The sequence below is a fragment of the Bombus terrestris genome, chromosome 11 (assembly GCF_910591885.1).
Source record: "Bombus terrestris chromosome 11, iyBomTerr1.2, whole genome shotgun sequence".
Lineage (NCBI taxonomy): Eukaryota > Metazoa > Arthropoda > Insecta > Hymenoptera > Apidae > Bombus > Bombus terrestris.
In genome coordinates, this window is record NC_063279.1 from 6,630,446 (window position 1) to 6,642,996 (window position 12,551).

Consider the following 12,551-nt stretch of genomic DNA (forward strand, 5'->3'; position numbering starts at 1 on the left):
TTTATTTAATTGTAATCTGATAAATAATAATCTCTATAATTTTATGGAATGAATTGAATGTCTTGAAATCTGAGATTTTTCATTTTAATTGTTATATATATTTCACTAGAATTAATACTTTTCACAGAAAAATGCTTCGAATATAAAAAGAAATAATTATAATATTACTTTAACGTATTTATTAGCCGATAAATTCGAATTCAATTCTATTACATGTAAGATAGAAATTATATCCAAAGTATAATATTATAGAGACCATGATAAATATTTCTGTAATCATATTCAAGATTAAAGTTTGTCTTTTTATTAAATTGTATTACACAGTACCGATGATATTTTAATAACATAATTAAATATATAATATTTTTAGCAAATGTCTGAATTACATTTAATGTATAGTCCTGATGGTAATCATTTTAGTATCTAATTTGAACATCATTGTAGAAATGGTTATAATGGCAGAAATTCATGTCTCTAGTATTGTTTAAGTTTGTGAAACTGAGTGACAAAACAGATATCTATTTTGTTAAGAATATTGTAACGTGTATAAAAGTTTGATCTTTTGGGACTCTTCATGCAGAAATCTTTCTTCTAGTGGAAATACTAAATAACGAAACAACGTTCTCTCTATCATATACATTCGAAGTCAACATCGACGTTTTTGTGTTTTTTTTTATGCTCATTTACTTTGTTTATTATGAATTTGATGGATTTTTTCGTGCTATAACTTAACGACAGATTCAATAATATAGGTAATTAAATTTTATCTATTTTTTCATCAATATTTTGATTATATAGATCTTATAACCTTTTGCTTTCATTGTGGTCGTTCTGATTTCTATTTTTTACAATATCAAGATTACCGATCGTTTGTTCAATGTTTTTTTCGAAATTCGTCAATTTTCTGTGTAGTGTAATAGTGATTGTAATATTAAGGTACTAACAAAATACCCAAGAGAGAAATTACTTAACTATTTTCGTTTTGTTATGTTATTATATTGTCACTTTTTGTAGCGACTAAAATAACAAGTTATTGCCATTAATAGTATTCTAATATTGTATTAGTTTTTCATCGTTATAGACGTGAAGATATGAAACATAGTTTAAAATAGTAATATTCAAATTAATTTGTAAGTATTTATAAAAATATGTACTTATATCTTAACAATTATAAGTTCTAGAACATCATACATTATATGGTATAAAAATCATATCATTTAAAATCTTTATATTTTAGTTTTCAACATATAAATAAATTCTTATGAGAATTAATCTTTATAACAGTATTCTTTATAAAGGGAAGGTCACTTAATTATAAAATGTAAAAACTTTTTTTAATGTTTAAATAAAACATAAAAGTAATATAATTTTCTTTAATAGCATAATGTAATTTAATGTACGATTAGATATTTATATAAGTAAATTAAGAAGTTTGAACAAATATTTTATATATAAGAATATAGATTATATGCATAATGTATAATAATACATTATAATTATATGCATAATAATAGCATCTTATGAAAAATAAATTCTTCACTTGCCAATAGGTTCATTCTCATTTCCCGTCTTCGATTTTGATACGACCATTGCCATGGTGCTGTGATAAACAGGTAAAAATTAAATAAGTACAATTGAAATTAAAAATTAAAACAAAGTGTTTGATATTAATTAATAACCTGTTACTTCTGTGTCACAAATTTGTTGTCTTTACTTGGTCATTACAGGTTACTACTAGGAGTTATTGTCATGGACTATCTTCGATTCTATGAAATTAAACAAGTTACAAGTGATGCAATAGAAAACAAGTGATTGTGGTAATTGACATAAAAGAGTGTTGGTGTGCCCTAGCAGGTATTTTGTAGTGGAGTCACCAGGCTATGGCTAACCTGAACTTTGAGCAACCACCACGCAGTATTGCGAACGCAAGCCTTATATCACGCACAGGTGGTGGGGGGGGCTTAAATTCATCGACCCTTACGGGTCATGTCACACCTACCTCGAGCATGTTCTCAGGCTCATCTGCAAGCACTTCCAGTTCGGTTAACTCTGCGGTAGTAGTTACTAACGTTTATCCTGGAGCATCAGGAGCAGGAGGTGGACAAAATAGTCATCAGTCTCAACAGCAACAGCTCTCTCCTATGGGCACCAGAGGACTGTTTGGGCAGAGAGCTTTTACAGATAGACGTACAATGCCTGCTCTTGGGTTAGTTTTCCCATTCCATGTGTAGAACATAGGAATGTTGTCTGAATTTGTTATGATTTTAATGTTAAAGCATTATCCATTATGATATTATATATTTTGTTGTATATCTATTATATGATAATTCTACTTATAGAACAAATGAAAATATTAATATAAATTTATAGAACATCAAATCCAATGGCTAGCATGGGCACATTTGGAATACCTCAAAGTCGAAATTACGGATCTCAAATCAATAATTTTCACTCTGTTTTTGGCAGTGGAGGAGGTGGAGATACAAGTACTCCTCCATTGTTGGATCTATCTGAGTTTCCTTCATTAACAAACAGAGGACAGGGTGATTCTATGCCGCAACCTAGTCCTATGCCAGGCAAACAACCTTATGGTTTGAACACATAATGATCTAAATTTTAATATATAAATAAATATAATTTTTATATAAATATTTATAACAATTGTAGTTGGGATGGTAAAACAACCAACATCTGAATCAAGTGAGTTTACAATGAGTTCTGAGGATTTTCCGGCATTGCCTGGAACACAAAATAGAGAAGGGCCATCGCCAGGTGGAAGTGTTTCTGGAGATAAAAACATACCTGTTGGACTTGGTCCTGAAATTGGACAAGATATATTGCAGGCAAATAGAGCACCAGGATCTGAGAAGTCTCAATTAACTAAAAGAGGTGTACAAATATTTCCTGACGGTACAATAGTTATCATTACAGCTTATGTTTTTCTTTATTCATGCAATTACATATATCTTTTTTCAGGCAAGGTGCTTAATTTACCAACTAGTATGATACAGGACCAGTTTGGAGTAGTTGGGTTATTGACATTTATTAGGGCAGCTGATACAGATCCGAATCTAGTATCTTTGGCATTAGGCTATGATTTAACTTCGTTAGGATTAGATCTTACTTCAGGAGATAGTATTCATCAAAATTTTGCCGGACCTTGGACAGAAATACCATGCCGACCTCAGGATATCGATTTTCATGTGCCGCCAGAATACCTTATTAATGCAGCCATCAGGTATTTTATTTTATTAATATCGATTTTTATAAGTACGAATCATTATAGTAATTAAACTTGTACACTTTATTTTAGGGATAAGCTAGCACCAGTTAAGCTAAATCGATACAAAGATGATCTACTATTTTATATGTTTTATACAAATATTGGGGATATGATGCAATTAGCAGCAGCAGCGGAGTTGTAAATACATTTTTATATTAAAATTTTTGAATACTTTTTCTACTAGACTTTTAATAATATGTATGACTTTATTTGGAACATGAAGGTACACTAGAGAGTGGCGATATCATATGGAAGAAAAGGTTTGGATAACACAAGCACCAGGATTGGGACTTGTAGAAAAAACATCAACATATGAACGCGGTACTTATTATTATTTTGATGCGCAAAGTTGGAGAAAAGTAGCAAAAGAATTTCATTTGGAATATACAAAACTAGAAAGTAGACCTATTCTTCCCCCAAACTTTTACCTAAACCAGCCTTGACTACAGGTATCTACAAAGATACAATTCGTTTTCTTTTTTCAAATTACTTTCTAATTTGGATTTAAAAAAGATTGTAAGTATTTTTATTGAGAATTTGTATTTATTGCAGATCTGTTTGCAGACCATTGTACTGTCTTTAAGCTGGACAGGAAACAGCTATTGTATAAATGAACAAATTTAATAATCTTTAATAAAAACATAAAATTTGAGGAGTACAGAAATGAAGTTCTTTAATTACTGACTCAGTTAGAAATGGAAGTGAGTCTAATCTATTTGATATTGACATGATATTAATGATTTTGATACGCATATGTTTTAAATGTTTAGGTGCTTATGTATAGAATGATATACTTTTTGATGATATTATAGTAATGATTAGGATTTTGGCAATGTATATAATAAAAGTAACAAACAGTTGTATTATTGAACAAAATTTTGACACTTAGGCAGCTCAAAATGCAATATGTCCACAAATTCTGTACCTATGTGATCATTTATTTTGTACCTATGTAATTGTTTAGAAATGTAAATGAAATGTTTTTTAAAAAGCGAATTTAGATTTTATAAAATGTCAGCAAATTAATATACTTTATTATTTATCAAAATTCATGAAATATATTACTATGTAATGTAAATTTTTTAATGTAAAAAATGCCTTTGGACGTAAAATATTTAATTAAAAATAGTAAATAGTATAATATAAAAATCCCGTTGTTTAAAATTACAATTTATAAAATTTTTAGATCACTTAAATTGCTTTTAACAGAGTTTAGTTTTAATAAACTATAAATTATATAATACGCTTAATCTTGTTGTATATATGAGTCAAAGATTTGAAAATGTAAAATAAAATTTATATTTAAAAAATACAAAACATAAACGTAAATATTAATAATATTAATAATTTTAATTTAATAATTTTTAAGTTAAATGTATTTCATTTCTAAATTTTCTGGTAATAGTGTGTGATTTAAAACGTGGTTAAGTTGAATAACAAATTAAGTACCTTTAAAAAAAGTTTTCATGCTATTTCATTAATTATTTCTATCCCTTTAAGTTCTTCTAGTTTTAATATTTTAATAATGTTCTTTGTCAAATCTTAGCTTTAATAAATAAATAACACTTGTTATCATAAATCTATAAAAATTTATTACATATGACTCAATTCCATTTCTAGCTTATAATTGTACCATTATTTAAAATATATTTTCCTTTTATTCCGTTACATAGACTTCTATTTATATATATTTTCACATTAAAAATATTCTTAGAAAAAGATTGAATAACTTCCTGTTTATAATCGTAAAATTTGTTTTATAATTTTTCGAACTGGTTAGCAAGATTAATTACATCTTCAGATGTGTTTATAAAATAATTTTCAATGTAATTTTGGCTGTGTTTTTCACACTCATCTAGGTAATATCTGTTAAAATGAATACTTAATTAAATATAAAATGCAGTAAATATATTAAATTAAATAAAGATATGGATTAAATTACCTATAGTTTACCATAATTCCACAGCTATTTCCAACACCACGTGGTGAAGGGTCAGCCAGCCAATTTATTCTCCACATAACAGCTCCATTACGAAGATGAAAGTTTGCTGTAATATAAAAAATATTAGTTGTTTAGATTAATTTTTCCATGATATGTATAAAATTCGATTTATAACAATCAACCTACCAACATTATTTAAAGCATAATTTCGTCTCTTTTCCTTATATAAATACCATGCACATGCCCTAAGTAATGGCTTCCGCAAAATTTCGCATATTGCAATATCACGAGTCCATAATGAATTATTAAAAATTTTTTTTAAACTCAAAACAATATTTTCATTGTTTAAAACCTTTTGTACAGATTCGTATTCTTCATTTGTGAACACATTATGTATATCTAAAAAGTATTTTATACCAAAGTATAATATTCTGGTGCTCAATCTTATATGGTTATATTAACATTAATAAATTTTATGACTATTTGAAATAAATTGCAATTACCTTGTTTTGTTTTTTCTAAAAACCAAGTTCTAAAATTAGGTATTGGTGATAAAGTAGATAATTCGGTTATCATAGGAAATTCTGATAACACTTGTTTTGCTACTTCTTTTATCAAATAATTACCAAGTTCAATACCCTAAAAAGAATTGCCTTTTGATTTGTATGTTACATAAATTTGCATTTTTAGATATTTATATACGTACTTGTAACCCTTTCTGTGTGGAAGTTATTGAATAAAATATTGCAGTCTTTATTTTGCATTTATCTTCTTCTAAAAATGTTACTTCTGTTTTTGGATTACCAAGAATTCTGACCTTCGCTTCTTCAATACCTCTTAAACTATCTATATGTTAATAATGTATTTTACTTTGTGTATTTTTACTTAATGTATATTATTCATTATATTGTATTTAATTTTATGTGTAAAAGATATTTATTAAGATATACCTGGTATAATATCACATAATGCTGAATGCAATACAACAAGAGGTTCTCGTGGCATTGAAGGATGAGTAAAAATATAACATCTTCTATATGGTCCAACTCTTTGTTTCAAATCTAACCAATTTCTTATGGGATGTATTGCTTCATAATCTGAAATCTTATAATTTTCAAATAATAAAGAATATAAAATATGTTACACTGTTTACTTGCCATTTGTATACCTTTTGTAAAATGTCACATGAAGTTTGCCATGTTATTCTTTCTAAATGTAGAAATCCTACTGAAAACCAGAGTAGTAATAAATCACGTAAGGTAATATTCAATTGCTGGATTGCAATACTTTCGTCTGTGTCTTTAGCTTTTAATATTAATTCCTAACAAATATATTTGTATAAAAATAAGTAATGTGCTCTACTTATAATTTTGTACGTAAGATATTTTATTATATTTTATTATATAATATTTAGAACATTAAATATGAATTTTATATAGCATGAACTAATTTTATCATTAAAATTGAAGTTATGTTATTTATATTATTTTAAATTGCTTACTAATATATCTGTCCTTAAATCAACAAGAAATTTTACACCATTTTGAAGTCTTCCAATTGTAATAAACAACCATTGATAATCTGGTGTTAAAGCATTTTTTAAATTTCGTTCATAAGAAACTATACGTCTCTCATTGTTTGACTGAAATAAAAGAGAACAAAATAATTGCAAGTATTTTTTACTTATATCAATACGATTTAAAAGTTCTTTTTTAGATTTTTAAGCTTTAATGCCACAAAATTAAATATTTTATTTAACAAAAATTAATAATATACAAACCTCTGTAGACACAAATTTTTCTGCTATATTGAATATAATAGGATGTTGAACAGCATATTCAAATGCTAAGATGCGCAAAATTTTTTCCTTGTCATTTTTGCTACTTTCTTGGTACGTACTACATAAAATACGAGCTTTGTTCTAAAATAAAATGTTTATTCTATTGTATTATGCAATGATTTTATGTATGTTGCATAGAAATATTGTTAATTGAAACTTATAGATTAATATTTCTATTATTTGCGATTTATGTTAAATATTATATGAGTAACGATTTTGACAAGTATGCTTTGGTTATGTAACTCAAAATAGATTATTTATTATAAATAATTTAACAAAAAGGTTAGATAATATATTATATTAGAAAATGTAATTCCAAAGATAAAATTACTTTTATTATTGTATTTATATTTTAAAACTTTATAATAATACGACAATATAAGGTTATGTTATAACCTTACTCTATATATGATAGTACTATTAAATGAACGTAACATAATTTTTATTTATTTTAATTCGATATACATCATTGTTTTAAAAGATAATATGTGTGATATGTAAAAATTTAGAGATGTAAACCATAATTTTTAAATGTAAAACAAAATATCATAAAATTTGAAGAATAAAATTTATATGTTTAACTTATTGGTTTATGTTAAATATGTTTGATGTTCATTTGTCAATTATTGTTAACCATTAAAGATTAAGTAACATTTACGAAATATTAAACAATAATTTATGTTACTAACCTCAACAATCCAATTACAAATATTGCTATTTTTAAATTTGAATACTCCTTTTAATTGATTTTCAAGAGAGATAGTTTCACTGGACGTAGAAGTATCATGTAGACTCCGTATAAGAAAAGATCTGAAATTCTTTTGTGTTGTATTACCTTTTAAAATACATTTATTATTATAAATATTAACTAATGTTTTCACATGTGTACTTTTGAATATCATGTTTACTATTGACAACTATCATAAATCATGTGAAAAAATACTTCAGTTACTTGAAATTACAAAACTAATATCAGAAGGTAACTGCTTCTCCTATCTTAGTTGAATTTTTTTATAATAGAGATATTTTTATCTGATATGACATGCATACTTTGATATTAACATTCAGCTTAAAGGACAACAGTTAGATAGCATTAAAATATTGAGTACTTTTTATGCATAACATACATTAAGTAAAAAATTTAGCCCATCAGAAAGCTAAGTGGTAATTTTTGTTAATATGCAATAAACTAAGAAAGGAATTAAATAAATTTTTGCGATATATGAATAAAATCTTCGATCTGTTTGTCACTTTTATATTGATAAAGATGCACCCTTTTAATGACATTGATTATTTAATATATTGGAAAATTTAAATACAAGTTGTATAAAAAGAATGTCAGTCTTTAATAACGTATACAGTATAACAAACAGAGCAAAATATGAAAGTTCTTTTGATAATAGTTTTTAATCTTTCCTCTATTGCTACTTTTCGTGATAGATACAACCGAGGGAAGGATTTCCTCTCTAACGCAACGTATTGTCAAAAAAGGTGTACAATGTGAAACAGTTGGCAATCATTAGTACTAAAATGGTGCTATAGTCGGAGACATTATGATACGTATTTAATTGCAGATCGATCAAAAACAAATTTTACTAAGCGTACATATTTTCGAAAATAAATGTGATCCTTTATCAACGTACAGAATGCAGATAGTGCATTTTTCTTGGGGTCTCATTTGGTATATTTTATCAACTTCTCAAGGTAATTTGACTATCTGTATCCTATTTCATGTGACAGTTATTCAGTTTTGTAATTACACCTATTGTTATTTTAATTTATGATAAGATTCAAACATTTTATTAGCTTTCTTTTGTGTTACAGTTAATGCTGATTATAGTATTACTTTGACACATGATGGCCCTGTAGTATTAGGTGGAACTATTACATTTAAAGCTGATATCTTTGATAATGGTATAAGACCATCAGAAACATTTAGATATAAATGGAGTGACAATGCATTAATTCCTCATATATACGAGGTTAGTTTCTTTTTATCTTATAGTTTATTCAAAATAGTTTATCAATACATTTTAAAATTAGATTATCAATTGAATTGTAAACTTTGCCCTAAAAAGAAAAGTTTTATAAAAGTATAATTCCTTATGACGCAATATTAAATAAATTTAATTGCTTAAAAACCTTTTGTTACAGTTTTAATAAGAAAAATCAGATTATTATATTATAATATTTTTCTTACATTTCAGTATTATCATTTATAAAAACTTAATGTATAAAAGCTTAATTACTAATTTTGAATACATATATAACTTTGATCTTCCATAGACAGGGGCTATATCAAATACAACAACATATTGGAATTTAAATATTGCCCATGAAAATTATACAATTGGAAAATATGAAGTTGAAGTAATGGTTTATAAATATGTCGTGTTCTGGTGGCAACATGTTACCAGTGCCCGTACCGAGTTTTATGTAACTGGTAAGTTAAGAATTTTTAAAAATCATTTTATAATATATTAACTTTTTGTCTATTATGTATATCATCAAATTAATGTTTTAATAGAATCTTTCAATGGAGACATCAACATTATACAGCCCAACAAAACATCAATGGATACATATGTCTCTTCAGCGTCTGAAGCAAACATGACAATAAATATAAAAAAAGGAGATATGGATTATTTGATGAAAGCCACATCAGTATCAATTTATTGGTTTATAGATTGCAGATATTTTGGTCAAACAAATGACTTAAATTTCCTCTATAATTTTACAACTCCCGATACATCACATGTGTTAGAAGCTTTGGTCGTTGCATCATACGATTTACCAACAACAACTGTTCCACCTACTACAATGGTTCTACCAGTAACAACAACGGTTACTCCTTCTAGTATAACTGTGCCAAATATTACAATATCAAATACTACAACAGAAGATGTGGTAACTACTACCATATCTAGTAAAAGCATAACTGCAAAACCAATATTAATATCTACAACAATACCTATACCTCTAAATAATTCAGAAAATGTCAGTATTTCTAATGTAAATATTTCTTTACCTTATATTTGTTCGAACTCTTCGATAATTCCACCAGATCCTAATAAAACATATGGGCACTTCACTAAAAAAATTGATGTTCGTGGTAAGTAATATATTATATGAGATCATATAAAATAATGATTTATGTTCAGTATAAGTTATAATAATGTATATTTATGGAATTTCTAGCACCTATAATGAATATATCAGTAGAAGGTACAAATTGGATTCAACCATGGGATATGTTATCTCTTAATGTAACATGTAAAGGTTCAGGACCTTTTAATAAGTGCCTTTATTTTCATAGAGGGAAGTATAATGTTACAGGAAATGAAACATGCAATACAGAAGATAATCTTTATTCTTGTAATTTTTCCATCATACATTATTTCTTGGAACCTAGCATATATACAATATTAATTATATTAGATAATGATGTCAGTAAACAAATCTATCCCTTGACAATAAATATTTATAAAGGTATATGTTATTATAAATATTGATATCAATAATAATAATGATACAAATTTTATCTTTCTACAAATATTAATTGCTTTGATTACATTTTTAAATGTGTTTTCTAGTGACAACAAAGCCACAATTATCAGTGATTGTGGTACCTGTTTCTTGTTCTCTTGCTGCTGCGGTACTCATTATTTTTGGCATTGCATATTACATACAAAGTAAAGCAAGATTTACAGTGGAAGTTGCAGATTTTGACTTTGGTCAAAATAATCCAGAAATGGAGTATAAAACATTTACAGAACGTTTAAGAGATTCGATTAATAACGCTATAAGACCTGGAAGCAAACGGATAAGTGTATGCCAGCCCTATTATGGCAGCATGAATCGCTAACAAGTACAGATTGTACAGACTACATATTCTTTGACTGTCCATGGCAGTCTTCACACATTGCAAAATAATGTTAATATATTAGCGTCTAACACATAGTAGCGCCTCGATAGAATGATGATCATTCATCAATTCTTATTACAGAATGATCATCCGAGTAATTGATATACGATAAATGAAATTGATATTATTTCTTGAATCTTGAATCTTGAATCTTGAATCTTGAATCTTGAATCTTGAATCTTGAATCTTGAATCGTGAATCTTGATATTATTTCATTAGAATGTCATTGTCAGTGTATGGATTACGTTATTGTATTGTATCATTTTATATTTCTATTATCTTCATTTTTAAGCACTAAACAATACGAGCTACTTCTGCATTGCCATTATTGCTTTTGTATTGCCATTACTGCTTCTGCATTGCCATTCTCGCCTCTAACATTTCCTTACTTTTCTTTCTTCCATTTAAATACATGCTTTTATATGCACTTTATTATATTTATGAATTATTTATTGTTGTACTTTTATATACATGTGTCGAATTTTAATGGAAATAATTAAACATCATCTTTAATTTCCATTTCAATCAAACACGCTTTATATTATTCTTGACATCATAAGATAATGAACATTTTATAAATTTCAGGGTTACAAACCTCTTAGTAATTCTCAAACTATTCAGTGATGTTTAAAATGAAGAAAAAAGTATTGAAATTATCAAGTATTCGGATTAAAGACTATGGGAGATTGAACAAGTGAAGAAGGTGCTAAACGAAATGAATTACAAGAAGAGTTTCAAAATTAATATATCTTACGACATTTTTAAGTATCAAATAATTTAATCAGGAAGTTATTAATATTATATCATTAATAATGCGAATTTATTCATTCCAAGGAATTTATAAACGAAATTAAAATTGTATATAGAATAAATAAATATTGTATATATAGGCTGTGTATATAGTATGCAATGAGATATTGCTTTTGATGTTTTGTGGAAATGAAGTTATAATATTAATTTATAGTATTTTTTCTAGAATTTTAACATTATGAAATTTCATGAAACACATGTTTTCTACTTTTAATGTGTTTAACTTCGGGTTACTGGATTCATGTACTACTTAATACATACATCACAAGAAAAATATTGGTAAGCACGTAATTATATAAGCATGTAGATTACCAATTACAAAAGCGTGATAAACAAAAAGATATAATACTTATTTGAATGATACATCTTGTAATGCGAATTTTTTGTATGTATATGTGATTCTACACATATACATGCAATTTGTATATACGTATATAATATTAAATTTAATTATCCGAAATATATGAAAGTATTTCAGTAAGTTATTCAGCTAAAACTACTTATAAAAAAAATTGTTAAGTTAGATTGCGATTTCAATGATTCAGTTATAAAGTAACCTACTAAATAGTATTTAATAAATAAAAATGTTCTTGTAAAGAATTGGTGCTACTGTTATTTTCCATCATTTATTTATGCTTCTGTAATTTCAATAACGCTTAAACGAGGAAGGAAATTAAAAAATAACGCGGGTAACAGGTGGCACCATCTGTACACGATTATTGCGATCAAAAAATCTGCGGATTCGTGAGTT

The 12,551-nt window shown here is 26.6% G+C and overlaps 3 protein-coding genes across 10 annotated transcripts; 2 read left to right on the plus strand and 1 right to left on the minus strand.

The window, feature by feature from the left end:
- Positions 1 to 429: 429 nt before the first annotated feature.
- On the plus strand, positions 430 to 3,947 carry LOC100646718 (regulator of gene activity). Of its 4 annotated transcripts, none has more exons than XM_048410231.1 (10): positions 430 to 752; positions 1,066 to 1,130; positions 1,551 to 1,613; positions 1,728 to 2,206; positions 2,371 to 2,591; positions 2,668 to 2,910; positions 2,977 to 3,238; positions 3,314 to 3,421; positions 3,507 to 3,732; positions 3,836 to 3,947. In XM_048410231.1, exons 4-9 carry the CDS (start codon positions 1,881 to 1,883, stop codon positions 3,724 to 3,726), a joined length of 1,380 nt encoding a protein of 459 aa, XP_048266188.1. In that variant the 5' UTR covers positions 430 to 752; positions 1,066 to 1,130; positions 1,551 to 1,613; positions 1,728 to 1,880; the 3' UTR covers positions 3,727 to 3,732; positions 3,836 to 3,947. The 4 variants fall into 4 exon arrangements, with proteins under 4 accessions (XP_048266188.1, XP_048266187.1, XP_012169448.1 ...); XM_048410230.1 differs by having other exon boundaries at positions 1,082 to 1,130; XM_012314058.2 differs by lacking the exon at positions 1,066 to 1,130.
- Positions 3,948 to 4,913: 966 nt separating this feature from the next.
- Positions 4,914 to 8,144, minus strand: LOC100646837 (malonyl-CoA decarboxylase, mitochondrial). Of its 3 annotated transcripts, none has more exons than XM_020865574.2 (11): positions 8,116 to 8,144; positions 7,755 to 7,875; positions 7,006 to 7,146; positions 6,727 to 6,867; positions 6,394 to 6,546; positions 6,176 to 6,329; positions 5,932 to 6,071; positions 5,729 to 5,864; positions 5,412 to 5,624; positions 5,226 to 5,331; positions 4,914 to 5,149 (listed from the first exon to the last, which is right to left on the minus strand). In XM_020865574.2, the coding sequence occupies exons 1-11, from the start codon at positions 8,127 to 8,129 to the stop codon at positions 5,041 to 5,043; spliced, it is 1,428 nt and encodes a 475-aa protein (XP_020721233.2). In that variant the 5' UTR covers positions 8,130 to 8,144; the 3' UTR covers positions 4,914 to 5,040. The 3 variants fall into 3 exon arrangements, with proteins under 3 accessions (XP_020721233.2, XP_012169447.2, XP_003399173.2); XM_012314057.3 differs by lacking the exon at positions 8,116 to 8,144 and adding an exon at positions 7,955 to 8,079; XM_003399125.4 differs by lacking the exon at positions 8,116 to 8,144 and having other exon boundaries at positions 7,755 to 7,967.
- On the plus strand, positions 7,914 to 12,400 carry LOC105665630. Of its 3 annotated transcripts, none has more exons than XR_007225769.1 (8): positions 7,914 to 8,044; positions 8,506 to 8,769; positions 8,890 to 9,047; positions 9,352 to 9,508; positions 9,593 to 10,177; positions 10,264 to 10,554; positions 10,659 to 10,999; positions 11,576 to 12,400. XR_007225769.1 is itself a non-coding variant. In XM_012314056.3 (8 exons), exons 2-7 carry the CDS (start codon positions 8,712 to 8,714, stop codon positions 10,928 to 10,930), a joined length of 1,521 nt encoding a protein of 506 aa, XP_012169446.2. In that variant the 5' UTR covers positions 7,914 to 8,044; positions 8,506 to 8,711; the 3' UTR covers positions 10,931 to 10,933; positions 11,576 to 12,400. The 3 variants fall into 3 exon arrangements, 2 of the variants coding, with proteins under 2 accessions (XP_012169446.2, XP_012169445.2); XM_012314056.3 differs by having other exon boundaries at positions 10,659 to 10,933; XM_012314055.3 differs by having other exon boundaries at positions 10,659 to 10,894.
- Positions 12,401 to 12,551: the final 151 nt, after the last annotated feature.

Coding starts and splice junctions, on each gene's coding strand:
- LOC100646837 (XM_003399125.4), bottom strand. CDS start 7,967: ATGATATTCAAAAGTACACATGTGAAAACATTAGTTAATATTTATAAT. Junction 6,868..7,005: donor AAAAATTTGTGTCTACAGAG/GTTTGTATATTA, acceptor CTTTTATTTCAG/TCAAACAATGAGAGACGTAT. Junction 5,150..5,225: donor GGAATTATGGTAAACTATAG/GTAATTTAATCC, acceptor TCATTTTAACAG/ATATTACCTAGATGAGTGTG.
- LOC105665630 (XM_012314055.3), top strand. CDS start 8,712: ATGCAGATAGTGCATTTTTCTTGGGGTCTCATTTGGTATATTTTATCA. Junction 9,509..9,592: donor TACCGAGTTTTATGTAACTG/GTAAGTTAAGAA, acceptor ATGTTTTAATAG/AATCTTTCAATGGAGACATC. Junction 10,895..11,575: donor CTGGAAGCAAACGGATAAGT/GTATGCCAGCCC, acceptor TATAAATTTCAG/GGTTACAAACCTCTTAGTAA.
- LOC100646718 (XM_048410231.1), top strand. CDS start 1,881: ATGGCTAACCTGAACTTTGAGCAACCACCACGCAGTATTGCGAACGCA. Junction 2,592..2,667: donor GCCAGGCAAACAACCTTATG/GTTTGAACACAT, acceptor TAACAATTGTAG/TTGGGATGGTAAAACAACCA. Junction 3,422..3,506: donor TTAGCAGCAGCAGCGGAGTT/GTAAATACATTT, acceptor TGGAACATGAAG/GTACACTAGAGAGTGGCGAT.